Genomic DNA, 13,402 nt, shown 5'->3' on the forward strand with positions numbered 1-13,402 from the left:
GCACGCGTGGCATAGGTTGCCTACCCCTGCCCTAAGGCAATGTGAAGCAAACCACACGTGCAGAGAAGCTATTCCAACTCTTTTGGAGACTTAACAAAGGAAACCTTGGGTTCCATCTGTTGCAAAAGACTACAGTGCTGCCTCCTGGGAAGGGCAATGTCGCTGAAGAATGCAGATTACCCAATTCTATGTAATTACTGAATAACAGTATTAAAGATTGGCTTAGGCTAGTGTCACGCTGCAATCCACCTTGACAGGCTGTGAGGTTGCATACTGGACAGTAACAAATAAAGAGGTTTCAGTGAAAGAACAGTACTGTATCCAGTCACAGTTCAAGATTCTTGGCTAATCACATTTATGATACTAAACAGATTATCATGGTACTCTGATTTTAGGGGAAAATGGAAACCCATTTATTTAAAGACCTTTTAAACAGCTAACCCTGCATGAGGTGTGTAAGAACTTCACTCTCAGGAACACACATATTCTGAATACAAATATGGAAATCTGATTCCAAAGGCAAAACAGACAAGGGTAAAACCTCTCCCATGCAGAGAAGACAGCCAGAGCTGCCTGTTCCCCCTTACTGTTATACCATGCCTACAAACTTTTAATCTGTCTACAAAGCTAGGGAATTAAAGCATGGTTAGTCAGAAGATCATGGGAGTCCATCTTTGTTCCGTGACCTGCATATCATAATGCTGTTTACAAGTCAAAAAGGTGATTTTTTTTTCCTCAAGGAAAACTGGGCTGATCCTTCTGTGTCTTACATCAACACATACAAGAAAGGGTCTGCCACCAAACATAGGTGACCATTTTGTTACTGAATGGAATCTAGATTACTCAAGAGACAAGCAGAGTAAAGACATGTCAGTAAGGTAAGCGGATACATTTGATGTTATTTGATGACGGCAATCACACCTTAAAGATTGCTCATGTATGATATCTAGTAACAATAAGGGTATGTAGTTTATGTGTAAGTATTACAGGATCACAATTCACGACTGGCAGAGTGCGGGAGAACCACGCATAATGTAAATTCAGGGAAGTGAAATAAGCCAGCCAAATAAACCCAACATCAACAGTGCAGTCAGTATCGTTTGTTTACACAATGGGAACTGTGGTCTGATTGTCTAGATAAAGTACCTTTTGCATTTTCCTGAAAACCTTCAATGGCACCAGTGCCATGGGAGAGAAGCCATAGCCTCAGTAATGGCCAGCATGGAGAGTGTTGGACACCCGGTTCTGGGACAGATTTCACACGGACGTGTCCCATAGCACACTGCTGTCCTTAGGTTAAATTAGAACCTAACCACAGAAAATCCTGAATAGTTTTTCAAATGTGAACAGAAGAACTTCAAGTCTGGGTTTAAAAGTTCCCAGAAGTAATTTTCTAACCAATATGTGGCTTAACAGGAACCCAGAGAAATTACCACAGAGTTGGAAAAAAAGCACTAACACTCACCATTGACCTGTGCCCTTGGAATCAGATTTCCAAATAAGGCCATCAAGCAGAGGGTTTTATTGGTCAAACAGAAGTTACAGAGAGCTGACTGCTTGTTGGGGTACTGTATGTCACTATAAAAAGCACTGAAAGAAAGCCACACCCCTGAAGTGGCATATGGTGAGACTCCCTCCTTAACAGAGTCAAGAATTTATTCTGAAAAAGCTTTTCAATTAAAATATTTGAGCCATCTCCCTAGTTAGTGACCTCTTTTACCAGTATTAGTAAGGGAACCCAATACTGCAGAACATAACTCTGTTAATAACATGTTCTAATATTGGTTTATCACACACAAAAGCTTCTTGACTGTGATCTTAATAACTACACACAGCAAGGATGAAAACCAAAACCGACACAAAGTTCTGCATTTACAGACATTTTACCTCTGCCCCAGAGCTTGCTCAACATCCATGGAAGCCTAACTGTTGACTGCTCTGCCCTAGCATGCTAATAACCCACCAGTCACTCAACACCCAGATAAACAAAGGGTTATTAGCACAGTCACAACCCTGCAGCCAGGGCCCAGACTGAACACCTGTTGCAAAGCACCCAGGAAAGAATGAGGCATCCATAAGCACCCCCGACTCTTTCAGCCTGTTCCCTGAGCACAGAACCAGTGCTCTTAGGAAACAGGCAGGTGTTCGCATAGCACATAGCATGCTGGATAGTGAAATACAAAGGCCATCTTTGGTCACGGTATGGACTACAGAACAGACCTTTATAGCCAGGATTGATGTATTCATATATAAGAACACGGCAATGGTCATACTAGGGTCAGACCCGTGGCCTGTCTAACCCAATACCCTGTCTTCCAACAGTGGCCGATGCCAGATGCTTCAGAGGGAATGAACAGAACAGAGCAATTATTGAGTGATCCATCCTGTCATCCAGTTCCAGCTTCTGGCAGTCAGAGGTTTAGGGACACCTAGAGCATGTGGTTGCGTCCCTGACCATCTTGGCTAACAGTCATTGCTGTACCCATCCTCCACAAGAATATCTATTCTTTTTTGACCCCCCCCCAAAACTCTCAGCATGTGATTGCATTTGATGGGTTATCCTGGGCACACTGGGGCCGAGCTATGGGAAAATATATAGTTTGGGGGGTGTTAATGGATACCACAGACTTTTGTTGCCATGCCTTGTGATTCAGAGTTTATATGCTGCTGCTTTCATAATTATATTGTGCTTTTAAAAAAAAACAGCAACTAATCAGGGGTTAAAATAAACTTGTTTAATGGCCAAATTTAAAAAGACAGAGGATAATTCCCATTCCTTTGTTATTTGTAAAATACTATTCTTGTACCCTGTAAGCAGGTTTTAGAACATGCCTGAACCACCCATTAAGACCAACTCATTAGGCTCTGTAACAGGCCTGTCCTCTGAGAAAGATTTACAGATTGCTTAATAGACCAACTGGAAGTGATTACCACTGCCTGCAGGAGATTTCAGCCTAAGGGACTGATTTAATTGGCTTGCAAACCACGATGACGTAGTTTCAGATACACAGCAATGGGAGTGAAGCAGCCGTATAATCACTTTGTAACCCCAGGTTTCAGAGTAACAGCCGTGTTAGTCTGTATTTGCAAAAAGAAAAGGAGTATTTGTGGCTCCTTAGAGACTAACCAATTTATTTGAGCATAAGCTTTCGTGAGTGAGCTGTAGCTCACGAAAGCTTATGCTCAAATAAATTGGTTAGTCTCTAAGGTGCCACAAGTACTCCTTTTCTTTTTGTAACCCCAAACGTTTGTTTCCTCCAAGGCATGAGGAAAGGTGGTTAAGATTTGAGGGTCAGAGTCCCAATCACCAAACCTAGCCATCCACTCCATCACGAACCCAGTGTTGACAAAGAGGATTTATGCAGACTGGGAACGTATTGAGCAACTGAACATTATTTCAGAGTAGCAGCCATGTTAGTCCGTATCTGCAAAAAGAACAGGAGGACTTGTGGCACCTTAGAGACTAACCAATTTATTTGAGCATGAGCTTTCGTGAGCTACAGCTCACTTCATCGGATGCATGTAGCTCACGAAAGCTGATGCTCAAATAAATTGGTTAGTCTCTAGAGGTGCCACAAGTCCTCCTGTTCTTTTTGAACATTATTTGTAGATGCCCTGAACTTTCTCTTGCCCACAGCCCACCCATTCCGCATAACCACAACGGATCCAGTCATACCTACAGGATGCAGCATCACGTACCGGTGTTTAATACAACTCCACATTTTGATGGAGCCAGATCCACTGTGCACCCTTTGCAGTTGCGACTGTAGCATAAATCAGGGAAAGGCACAATCGCCACCCGGGCGACCCCTCCTCGACGGGGAGGCGGGGGAAAGGCACCTGCTGCTTCTGCGGGGGCTGGCAGGGTCGGGGAATTACAGAAACAAGGCTCACTGGCAAAGCAGCGGGAAGCGGGCGCCTGGGGACCAAGGAATGCGCAAGGCAGCCACAGCCCATGCGGCTCCCAGGTGGCAGCGGGGAAGAGCTCACAGGCCCCCCCCGCCCCCGCCTGTGCCCCAGAGGACAGGGGGCCCGAGCTGCCTTCCGGACGAGCCGGGGTCTTTCGCCCCCAGTCCCTGCCATCGAGGCTCCGACCCCTCCCCAGACATTTCACACCCGGGGCCTTGGCCCTGCCCCGGGGCAGCCAAGAGTCCGGGCCCCCCCCCGCGCTCCCCGGCCCCCCCCGGGGCCCCCCACCCCGCTGGCGGGTACCTGGCGCCCAGCCCTGAGCTGCAGAGCGGGGGGGCGCCCCCCCACCTCCTGCCCTTCACCCCTGCGGGGGCCCATCCCCCCCGCACGACGGGAGCCCCCCAGCCCCGCCTCCTTCCCCCTGCCGGGGGCCCCCCTCAGTGCTGGGGGGCTCCCGCCGAAGCCCCTCCCCCGTCACCCCAGTAGGGGCCCCCCCCCGGCCGCCGCCCCTACCTGACACCACCAGCGCCTCGTTGGGCCCCACCGTGTGGCAATTGCCCATGGCGCCGGCAGCAACGGCACCGCCCCGCCCGACTCTCCGCCGCAGCGCCCGCCGCGCCCAGCCGCGCCCCCGACGCCCCGCCCCGCCCCGCCCCGCGCCCGCCAGCGGAAGCGCGTCACCGGGGGGGGGACTCGCTCGGGGCCGTCGCCATGTTGGGAGGGGCGCCCGGCGGACCCCGGCCGCCATGTTGGATTGAGGGCGGGGGGGGGCAGAAATGGAGCAGCCGCCATGTTGGATTGGAGGGGTTCGGGGGGGGGGTCCGTCAGGCGGCACCGCGCTGGGGTGTGTGGGGGGGGGGGGGGTTGTCTATCAGGCAGTGCCGCGCTGAGGGTGTGTGGGGGGGTGTCAGGTGGCACCGCGCTGGGGGTGTGTGTGTGGGGGGGTGTCTGTCAGGCGGCGCCACCCTGGGGGTGTGTGTGTGTGTGGGGGGGTGTCTGTCAGGTGGTGCCACCGCGCTGGGGGGTGTGTGGGGGGGGGGTTGTCTATCAGGCAGTGCCGCGCTGAGGGTGTGTGGGGGGGTGTCAGGTGGCACCGCGCTGGGGGGGTGTGTGTGGGGGGGTGTCTGTCAGGTGGTGCCACCGCGCTGGGGGTGTGTGTGAAGCAGCGCCGTGCTGTGTGTGTGGGGGGGGGTGTCTGTCAGGCGGCGCCACCCTGGGGGGGTGTGTGTGGGGGGGGGGTGTCAGCTGGCACCGCGCTGGGGTGTGTGTGTGGGGGGGGGTGTCAGGCGGCGTCACCCTGGGTGTGTGTGGGGGGGGGGGTTGTCTATCAGGCGGCGCCACCCTGGGGGGGTGTCTGTCAGGTGGTGCCACCGTGCTGGGGTGTGTGTATGTGTGGGGGTGTCTGTCAGGCACCGCCATGCTGGGTGGGGTAGGGTGGAAGTGCGCGGGGACGGGGGTGTCTGTCCTCAGTGCCACACTGGGCTGGATGTTGTGTCTGTCACCAGCTGCCCTATGGGTTTGGTGAGGAGCTAGTAGAGAACATGTTTACAGAGGGGGATGATCATTGTATGCAGGGCTGTACATCTCATGAAGTAGTGTTCAGCTGCCCCCGTTCTTATAATTGTCACAGTTGTGGCCTTTTCTATCAATCCCCAATTTTGTGACCAGCTAACACCTGTAAAAGTGTTAAACGATATCTCCATTCAGTGTTAAAGGGGGTTTCTAATCATGTTAATTCACCCAATTTTAAGCATGCACTTTCCCCCCAGTCTAGACAGAATTTAAATGACTCTCATAACTTGCCTGCTGCAGCCAGGACACTTTCAGAGAGACTCAGCAGCTAGTTCAGTGGAGGAGGCACCCATTTGCCACTGTGCAGTGAGGACTTACCAGCATTTTGTCTCTTTGTGCACATAGCTGTTACCGCTAGCATCCTGCCCAGAACATCTTTAGACTTCCTTTGAATGTCAGCCTTCCCAAAACTTCTTGGTGAACATATACCTGCTACCCAGGAATTCCCTGCAGGTCTAGAACGTAGACCACAGCTGGCCAGCTACATACAGAAACATCCTCACGAAACCGTTGCACTGGGGATTCCACAGAATTAGGCAATTGCCCCAGTGGAAGCTTTTTTAGTGGTAGGCGTCAGTGCTATTCTTGAAAGGCAAGTATTTAGGCTACTGTGACAAAGTGGGATGGGGAAAATGATACATGCTCAAGGAGGTGCTTTAATTCACCTTTTAAAACAGTTATTTTCATTGTGTTTTAATTGATACAATTATAGAAAATGCTATCGAAAATGTTCAGGTATGAAACAGGGCTTGAGGGGAGAGAAATGAGAGCGTGGATAGCACCAGCAGAACCCACATCATCATCCTTACACACTGGGGCACGGTAAGGCACCTACATTCAGAGTGGTAATCCTAGCTCTCACAATCTTATTTGTTAGATGCAGTGTAAAGAAAATCCTGCTTCTTAAGAAGATGGGTACATGTTCATATTACAGTGTTGGATCATCTGGTATAGCCTAGATGCCATGGAAGCTTCCACCATGTAATTTCTAATGTATCTGAGGCCTCGCTTTCAGCTCTGCCTCTCTCTTGCCAGTCTGAGGCCCTCTCAGTTTCCTAATGCACCTTAATCCTACCCCTACAGCAGCCACTGCTATTCCAGTCTATGGTCCCTACATAACTCTCCGGGTCAGGGGATAGCACATTCTAAGCAGCCAAACCCACCATCCTCTCACTGACTTCCCACAGCTTCTTGGCAACAGCATCATCACGGGCCCGGGGCCTGGGATCTTGTACCCGGCAGTCCACAAAGTACCGTCCGCTGAACATCTCAATCCCCTCCTGCGTGGCACAGTAGATAGAGGTCTGGGCTCCATCAGTGGGGTCTCGGAAGAAGAGCCAGGAGATCGGAAAAAAGAATGGCCACAGCCAGATCGGAATGTAGCGGAATAGTTCAGTGTTAACGACCCCTGAAAGCAAAATAAAGCAGCAGCTGCAGTTAGACTGGAATGTACGGGAAACGTCCCTCATCTGGGAGGAGGGGGTCTTACTCAGGAGGCATAAAGAGCAACAGTGCCAGTGAAGACAGAGAGAGAAGGCAAAAACTACATGAGACCCATGCAGGCACACTGGGTTTGGTTCTTAGTACATTTCACTGAGAACCATCCACAGACCTTTGGTCTGACCCAGTATGGCCGTTCTTTTGTTCTCTTAGTACTCACTCGACAGGAACTTGACTGCAAAGAGGGGTGAAGTACATGGACAGTTCAAAGAAAGTGACTTGCACAGTAGGGTGTTGAATAGTTTCTAATCTGTACGTCATGCTTCCTCCAAATAGCAGTTCCATTTTCTGGCCTCCCTCCCACCCAAATTCCAACCAGTGCTGGAGAGGTAGGAAAGAGAATTTCATTGCAAGCAGGGCGAAATGCAGAATGAGGGATCATGGCCTTGGGGGTAAAGAGTAACTTTGGTTCATTAGAAAGCTGCCTCTCTTATTAAGATTGCTGACCAGTCCTCCTTGACTGGGTGGGAGGCTCAGTGTGAAAGAGAAGAGCCACAGGAGTCCAGGGGCTTGAGTACCCGTCTTAGGGGAGATCTGAAATTAACCCAAATCAGAAATTATCGTCCTTAGTAGCCAGTTTGTCCTGAGACAGGTCTCAAACAGGACTGGATTGAACTTCACCTCTTGAGTAGCGAGGCTCTGATCTATAGCTCTCAGGAACTTTGGTGGGATTTGGAAGCCACATCCCCAGAGAAAGGCTGGACCCATGCTCACCTGGGTGAACAGCATAGCAGGTTACATCGGTTCCCTCCAGTTTGTTGGCCAGCTCTCGGGCATACAAGATGTTGGCCAGTTTGCTGGTGCAATAAGCCTGGAAGTTCTGCAGTATCCCTTCCACTGGCTTATGGAGGGTCTCAAAGTCTATTTTCCCTGATCGATGTGCATTGGAGGCCACAATCACCACACGGCTCGGTGCACTGAGCTTCAGCCGCTCTAGGAGGAGGTGAGTCAGAAGGAAGTGACCAAGGTGGTTGACCTGAAAGACCAGGTTAAAGCCATCCTTCTTCCTGCCACCTGCTCCAACCCCTGTAGAGAAAAATAAGCTCCAATATACAGCCGTGATCTCTGGTCTAGGACTTTCTCCACCCGACAGGGTCCTGCAAGCCAAAACGAGCCTACACTGTGTTATTCCCCACCTCAGAGAGTCATCACTCCAACATCAGCATCCAGGAATCTCCCCCAGAACCTCCTCAGCACAGCCTCAGGGCCTGACCTACCTATCCCTGTCCCACCAGGAGCTGGGTGGCAGGCTCGGTAATGAGATTCCCACCTGCGTTGTTGATCAGGATGTCGAGACGAGGCTCAGATCTCAGGAAAGTCTCTGCAAATGCTCGCACTGAGTCCAGGCTGGCCAGGTCCAGACTCATGAAGAGAACCTCATTGTTCCCGCTCTCCTGGAGAAAGAGGGGGAGGCACTCATTGCAGGCCACAGTGGTGCATGGGGCGGTTAGGCTCCAGACCAGTGACAGCGACGCAGAAGGTGATGTCCCGTTTCCACCTTGAAGCACGGGGCAAACTGCAAACAGGAACTAGCAGAGGGAGCTGCTTGCCCTTCAGCGCACCCAGCCCCAGAGCCTGCGTGCACGTTTTTTTTTTTCAGGCTCCGCAGTGGTTACTGTTTGACACCGTGCAGCCAGCCAGCCCACACTGAGACACCTGAGCAGGATAGAGAAAGGCCTCACAGGGTGTTTAATTTGGCAGTTGGGCAGGTAAACGGGGAATTCAGGCATCCCTGGGGCAGTCAGAAAATCCAGCCTGGGGGATGCTGTCATCTTGGTTAGCTCCCTGCATATAGAAATGGGGCCCACCGTGCCCATGGAATGTGCACAACCCCCTTGCCAGCATTCTCTGTAGGCAAGTACCTCTGCAGCCCTCCACTCCCCACCCAGTGCTGGCATCTGCGCCCCTCGCCTCACTGGGGAGTAGCAGAGCCCTTAAATGCTGCGTCCTCTCCTGGGAATAAGGGAACTCTTATTGCTTATCTGCCAGGGCTCCTAAACCTTCCCCAAGCTGGTACCACTGCCCTCTGCACCTCCCTGGGTATGCTCCATCCTAAGCCTTGGTGGACCCTCAAAGTTCAGCAGCGGCCCATGAGGGTGCAGGCCTGCCATACAGCAGGGACTGCTCATCACTGGGGCTCAGACTGCATCCATCTGAGTGAGGCAATAGGAGCGCAGAGCCCGCACCCGCCTGATGTCATAGACAGCCGCTTCTCCTCTCGCTCTGCTGCGACAGGCCAGGATGACGCGAGCTCTTCTCCGGGCCAGATCCAGGGCTGTCATCTTCCCAATCCCAGTGTTTCCCCCTGGAAAAGCAGAAGGAGGAGCTGGGCACAAGGAGATGACCAAGAGCAGCCTGGCTCTGTGTTGTGGTAGCACTGTGTTCTCTCTCAAAACAATTCATAGAGCCTGCCTGAAATCCAGCTGCCTCCAGGGAGGAATGGTGTCCCTAGCCTCTCTTTGAGAGAAGCTGGGAATGGGTGACGGGATGGATCACTGGATGATTCCCTGTTCTGTTCATGCCCTCTGGGGCACCTGGCACTGGCCACTGTTGGAAGACAGGATACTGGACTAGATGGACCTTTGCTCTGACCCAGTAGGGCCGTTCTTATGAGGAGGGTGCAGCCAGCACACAACCCCCGCACAACAAACCAGAAGAGAACTTTGCCAAGGACACCAGGGTCCAAACCTCCTCTCACTGATCCATACGCAATGTTCTGTGTGGAAATGCTACAGAGAAATCCTTTTTCTTACTATGAATAGACTGTGGAACTCATTGCCACAGCACATTGGCTGTGGCTACCTTTTGGCTTCAGCAACGAGGGATTGGCTGTTTCTATGGTTATCATGCGTATCCAGAATTAGACTAGTAAATACTAGACAAGAGTTTGGGGAGGGAAAGAGCAACTCAGCACACAGCCAAGCTCAAACTCTTCCAGGCTAGGAGACTTCACTGGCGGGCAGGTTATCCCATAACCCAGCTATGGGGCTGCCTGCACATTCATCTCACATATCCAGCCCTGGTCACTGGACTAAAGGTGGACACCAGGCGATTCTGATCTGTCTCAATTAGCGGAGTCAAGTCGGCTGGGATCCCAACCCTTGCCGCAGGAGCCTTGGGAGCTCCAGCCGGATGCACTGAGCTCACATTTGTGACATAGAGGGAGAAGGCAGAGCTGGGCCTGGCACCCAGCCTGGGCTCTTCCAACAGGAGACAACGTGCTGCGTGGGAATCAGAGTCCTTGTCCTGAGCTGGGGGCAGGGGGTTTCCCACTTTTAAAGAGAGACGCTCTACCAGAGCCCAGGTAGCCCCCCAGCGTCCCTGGAGGCACCTGTCCCCTCTCCCCCTCACCTGTGATGACCACGGTCTTCCCTCGGAGGCTGGTTTGGGCCCTACACTTGGCCCCTTTGATGCAGTTGTAATAGAGGAGGGCGTAGAGGCCCAGGAGCAGCCCAAGCACTAGTAGCACTGTGGCCATGGCTTCCTGGGGCGCAGCGAACAGGGTCAGCAGCAGGTTTCCCTTGGCTGCAGCCAATTCACAGGCGCCTCCAGCGGCAAGAGTCACTTGGCCGAGCTGCGCTCCTGGGCAGGCCGGAGCTGGAGCCAGAACCTGCGTCAGAGAAGGACCAGGACAAAGGTCACTTGCTTCACATTGCATAAAAGCTCTCCTGGGCTGTTCTCTGCATGCAGCAAAGCTATGGCAAGCCTCCTGGGCCAAACCTCTGCAAGTTCACGCCCAGGATGTGCGGTTCTGAAGCTGGCTCTGATCCAGGCACGGCTTCAGGCCGCTCGGCCTGGGCCCTCTGCTTTATAGCGTGAGATTGGCTGAAATACAGCCAATCTGCTGGCAACACTGCCACCTGCAGATCCGTAGCCTGCAGGGCACGAATTCGGCTTTGCCCAAGGAGCTAGAGATGGCCGGGAAATTTCTGATCAACATTTTTTGTCCGAAAAAGCCAGTTTGTCAAAACCGCGGCCCCCGGTTCAAACAAGCGCTGACAGACGTGTCAAAGCTCTCAAACTTCCTGTGTCAGCATTTTCTAAACAAACCCGTTGCAGGTTTTGATTTAAATGACTTGGTAGATGAGCGACAAGGTGGGCGAGGTGTTCTCTTTTATTGGACCTACTTCTGTTGGTGAGACACACAAGCTTCCATAGAGCTCTGCGTAAGCTCGAGAGCTCGTCTCTTGCACTGCCAGAAGCTAGTCCAATAGAAGATATCACCTCGCGGGTCTAATATCTGACACTAATCTCAATAGTGTTGTAGCCTTGTCAGTGCTACAAGGCTACAGCCCTATTGATAAAGAAACCTTTCGACTGGCCCAGTCCAAAAGCTGGTTCAGATTTTCAGTATGCGGAATTTTTCGAGATTGAAGTTTTGTCCTGATTTGGGATGGAAAATTGTTTTGAAATCTCAAAAATTCCCCCCAGACAGGAAACCTGTTTGTCACCCGGCTCAGCAAGGATGGTGTGTTTGTTTTCTTCAACAACCCATGATTGCAGTGGGCATGGTGGAGGCTCAGCACCTTTGAAAACCTGATTATCAGCACCCCGCAGCAGCACTTTAACAAACATTAACCGATTCGTGCTCCCAGCTGGCTTGGGGCAGGGCCATAAACTGTAGTGTCAGTATTCGCCATTGACAGGTGCGCAGACCGGTTTCAACAGGCTTAGAACCACCATTCACTTTCTGAACTATAGGTTTAGTTCATGGTTTTCCATCAAAGAGATGCCGAGTACGGAGTCTGCTAGAGAACTAAGACCCCAGCAGTGGGACAAAACCCTAGTATGAAAGAACTAAAATAGCAGGGCAGGCATGGGGGCTTGAAACGATTAGTTATCTAGCCCCATAGACGTGCATTTCACTTTACAGACCTAGGAGCCCTATATTCTCTGTATCCAAGAACACAAAATTGTCCCCCAGCCCCTCCTAACAGACAATTGGACAAACAACTCCTGTTCCCAATCATGCAGGGGCCCCCCCATTCATGGCCACACAATAGCTTTGTGGCAGCGACAGGAGTTACTAACCTGGAAGGTCTCCCATGTGCGTAGGCACCGCTTGCTGGCAGTGGAATGACACTGGAATCACAGCCCTGGCAAACACTGGACTACAGAAAACAGCTCAACTGCACCACCGGGCAGTACAAGCAGAGAAGGGGGTGAGCCCACAGCAGGGAGGAAGAGTGTTTACCTTCGGTTCCTGCATGCTGGGCTAGCAGAAGCCAGGGGCGGCAGAGAAGGGGTGCACAGCAGCCGGCACAGACCTGAGCAAGCCAGTTCCAGGAACCTCCTTGCCAGGCTCTGGGGGGACTTGTGGCCAGCCTCCTAGGATTTTAAGTGGAATAAATGAGGGGGGTCAGGGTAAAGGGACAGAGGGCAGAAAATGCTGCTTCAGGGGGGTATTTGGACAGGTAGAAGGGATGCATCCCATGGGCATATATGCCAGCCTCCCTCAGGAACATTCACCAGCTCCAGGAGAAGTTCCCCTGCTGAAGGACTGTTTGGCTGAAATGTCATTTGCCAAGCACTGAGATTAATGGCTGGAGGGTACCAGGGCAAATCATTACAGTCTTAGCACTTACTTTACCACCCACACCCGCCCTGGGTTGTGGCTGAAGATGATTAAACAAACCCTCATCTCCCAGCACCCGAGGCTAAATTCATGCAAGCCTTTAAAACGCTTTGCACCTGAGGACTACAAGAAACCAGAGCCAACACATTAAAGGCTGTGCCAAAATACCAGAACTTATTCAACACAGGAGCATGTTCCCTGCGGCTAGCGATTAGCTGATCCAATCTCTCTCGGGTCTCAGGAGGTGAGCACAGGTGTAACCCTAAGGTACAAGTGAAGTCATGGCCCAGGAGCCTTCCTGCAGCGGGGACGTGGCTGACAGGAGAGGGAAAAGCTGGGAGAACACCCCCTTCACACCAGGCCTCACAACCTGCCCAAGGAGCTTCCCTGTCTGGAGAGGGTGAGAAGCTATCTGAGCCCCAAACTGCAGGTGGGAGGGGAAAAAAGAAGGGTGCAAGTGTGGTTCTTGCTCTGTTTTCAATAGTATTATGAGAGTTTATTAATACAGACTTAATGCCATTGGAACAGATCGCAAATCCTTCCGTCTTTGTACAAAAAGAGTTAGTATTTCCAGATCAGAACATAGAGTATAAAACAGTAAAAATACAGCAGAGAGCGGCTCTAGGGCAGGAGAGCCAGGAGCGAAGGGGAAGGCTGCTGAATGGGAGCAGCTTCCCGCCCTGTAATAGCTACAGACCTTGAGTGCCAACAGAGCGAGTCTGCTGTGCAGCATGATGCCCTAAGAACATACCCTGTACAGAGTGGGGGAGGGGATGCACACGGCCAGTGCATGGCACTGATGTGGTCAAGAACAAAGGAGGAGCCACAGAGGCCATCACAGATACA

The 13,402-nt window shown here is 51.8% G+C and overlaps 2 protein-coding genes across 4 annotated transcripts in view; both read right to left on the minus strand.

Moving 5' to 3' along the window:
* The window catches only part of FLOT2 (flotillin 2), a 32,692-nt gene extending 28,148 nt beyond the window's left edge, over nt 1–4,544 (minus strand). For 2 of the 3 annotated variants that reach the window (XM_048824386.2, XM_048824385.2), the window contains exon 1: nt 4,423–4,544. In XM_048824386.2, the coding sequence (XP_048680343.1) occupies nt 4,423–4,471 (49 nt within the window). In that variant the 5' untranslated portion in view covers nt 4,472–4,544. The remainder of the gene's footprint in view (nt 1–4,422) is intronic. The other variant, XM_048824389.2, reaches the window with a different exon arrangement.
* Nucleotides 4,545–6,117: 1,573 nt separating this feature from the next.
* DHRS13 (dehydrogenase/reductase 13) lies at nt 6,118–10,699 on the minus strand. Its single transcript, XM_048824254.2, has 5 exons — nt 10,333–10,699; nt 9,168–9,286; nt 8,252–8,375; nt 7,696–8,007; nt 6,118–6,889 (listed from the first exon to the last, which is right to left on the minus strand). Exons 1-5 carry the CDS (start codon nt 10,637–10,639, stop codon nt 6,627–6,629), a joined length of 1,125 nt encoding a protein of 374 aa, XP_048680211.2. The 5' UTR covers nt 10,640–10,699; the 3' UTR covers nt 6,118–6,626.
* Between the last annotated feature and the right edge of the window lie 2,703 nt (nt 10,700–13,402).

Source organism: Caretta caretta, chromosome 17 (assembly GCF_965140235.1).
Source record: "Caretta caretta isolate rCarCar2 chromosome 17, rCarCar1.hap1, whole genome shotgun sequence".
Classification (NCBI taxonomy): domain Eukaryota; kingdom Metazoa; phylum Chordata; order Testudines; family Cheloniidae; genus Caretta; species Caretta caretta.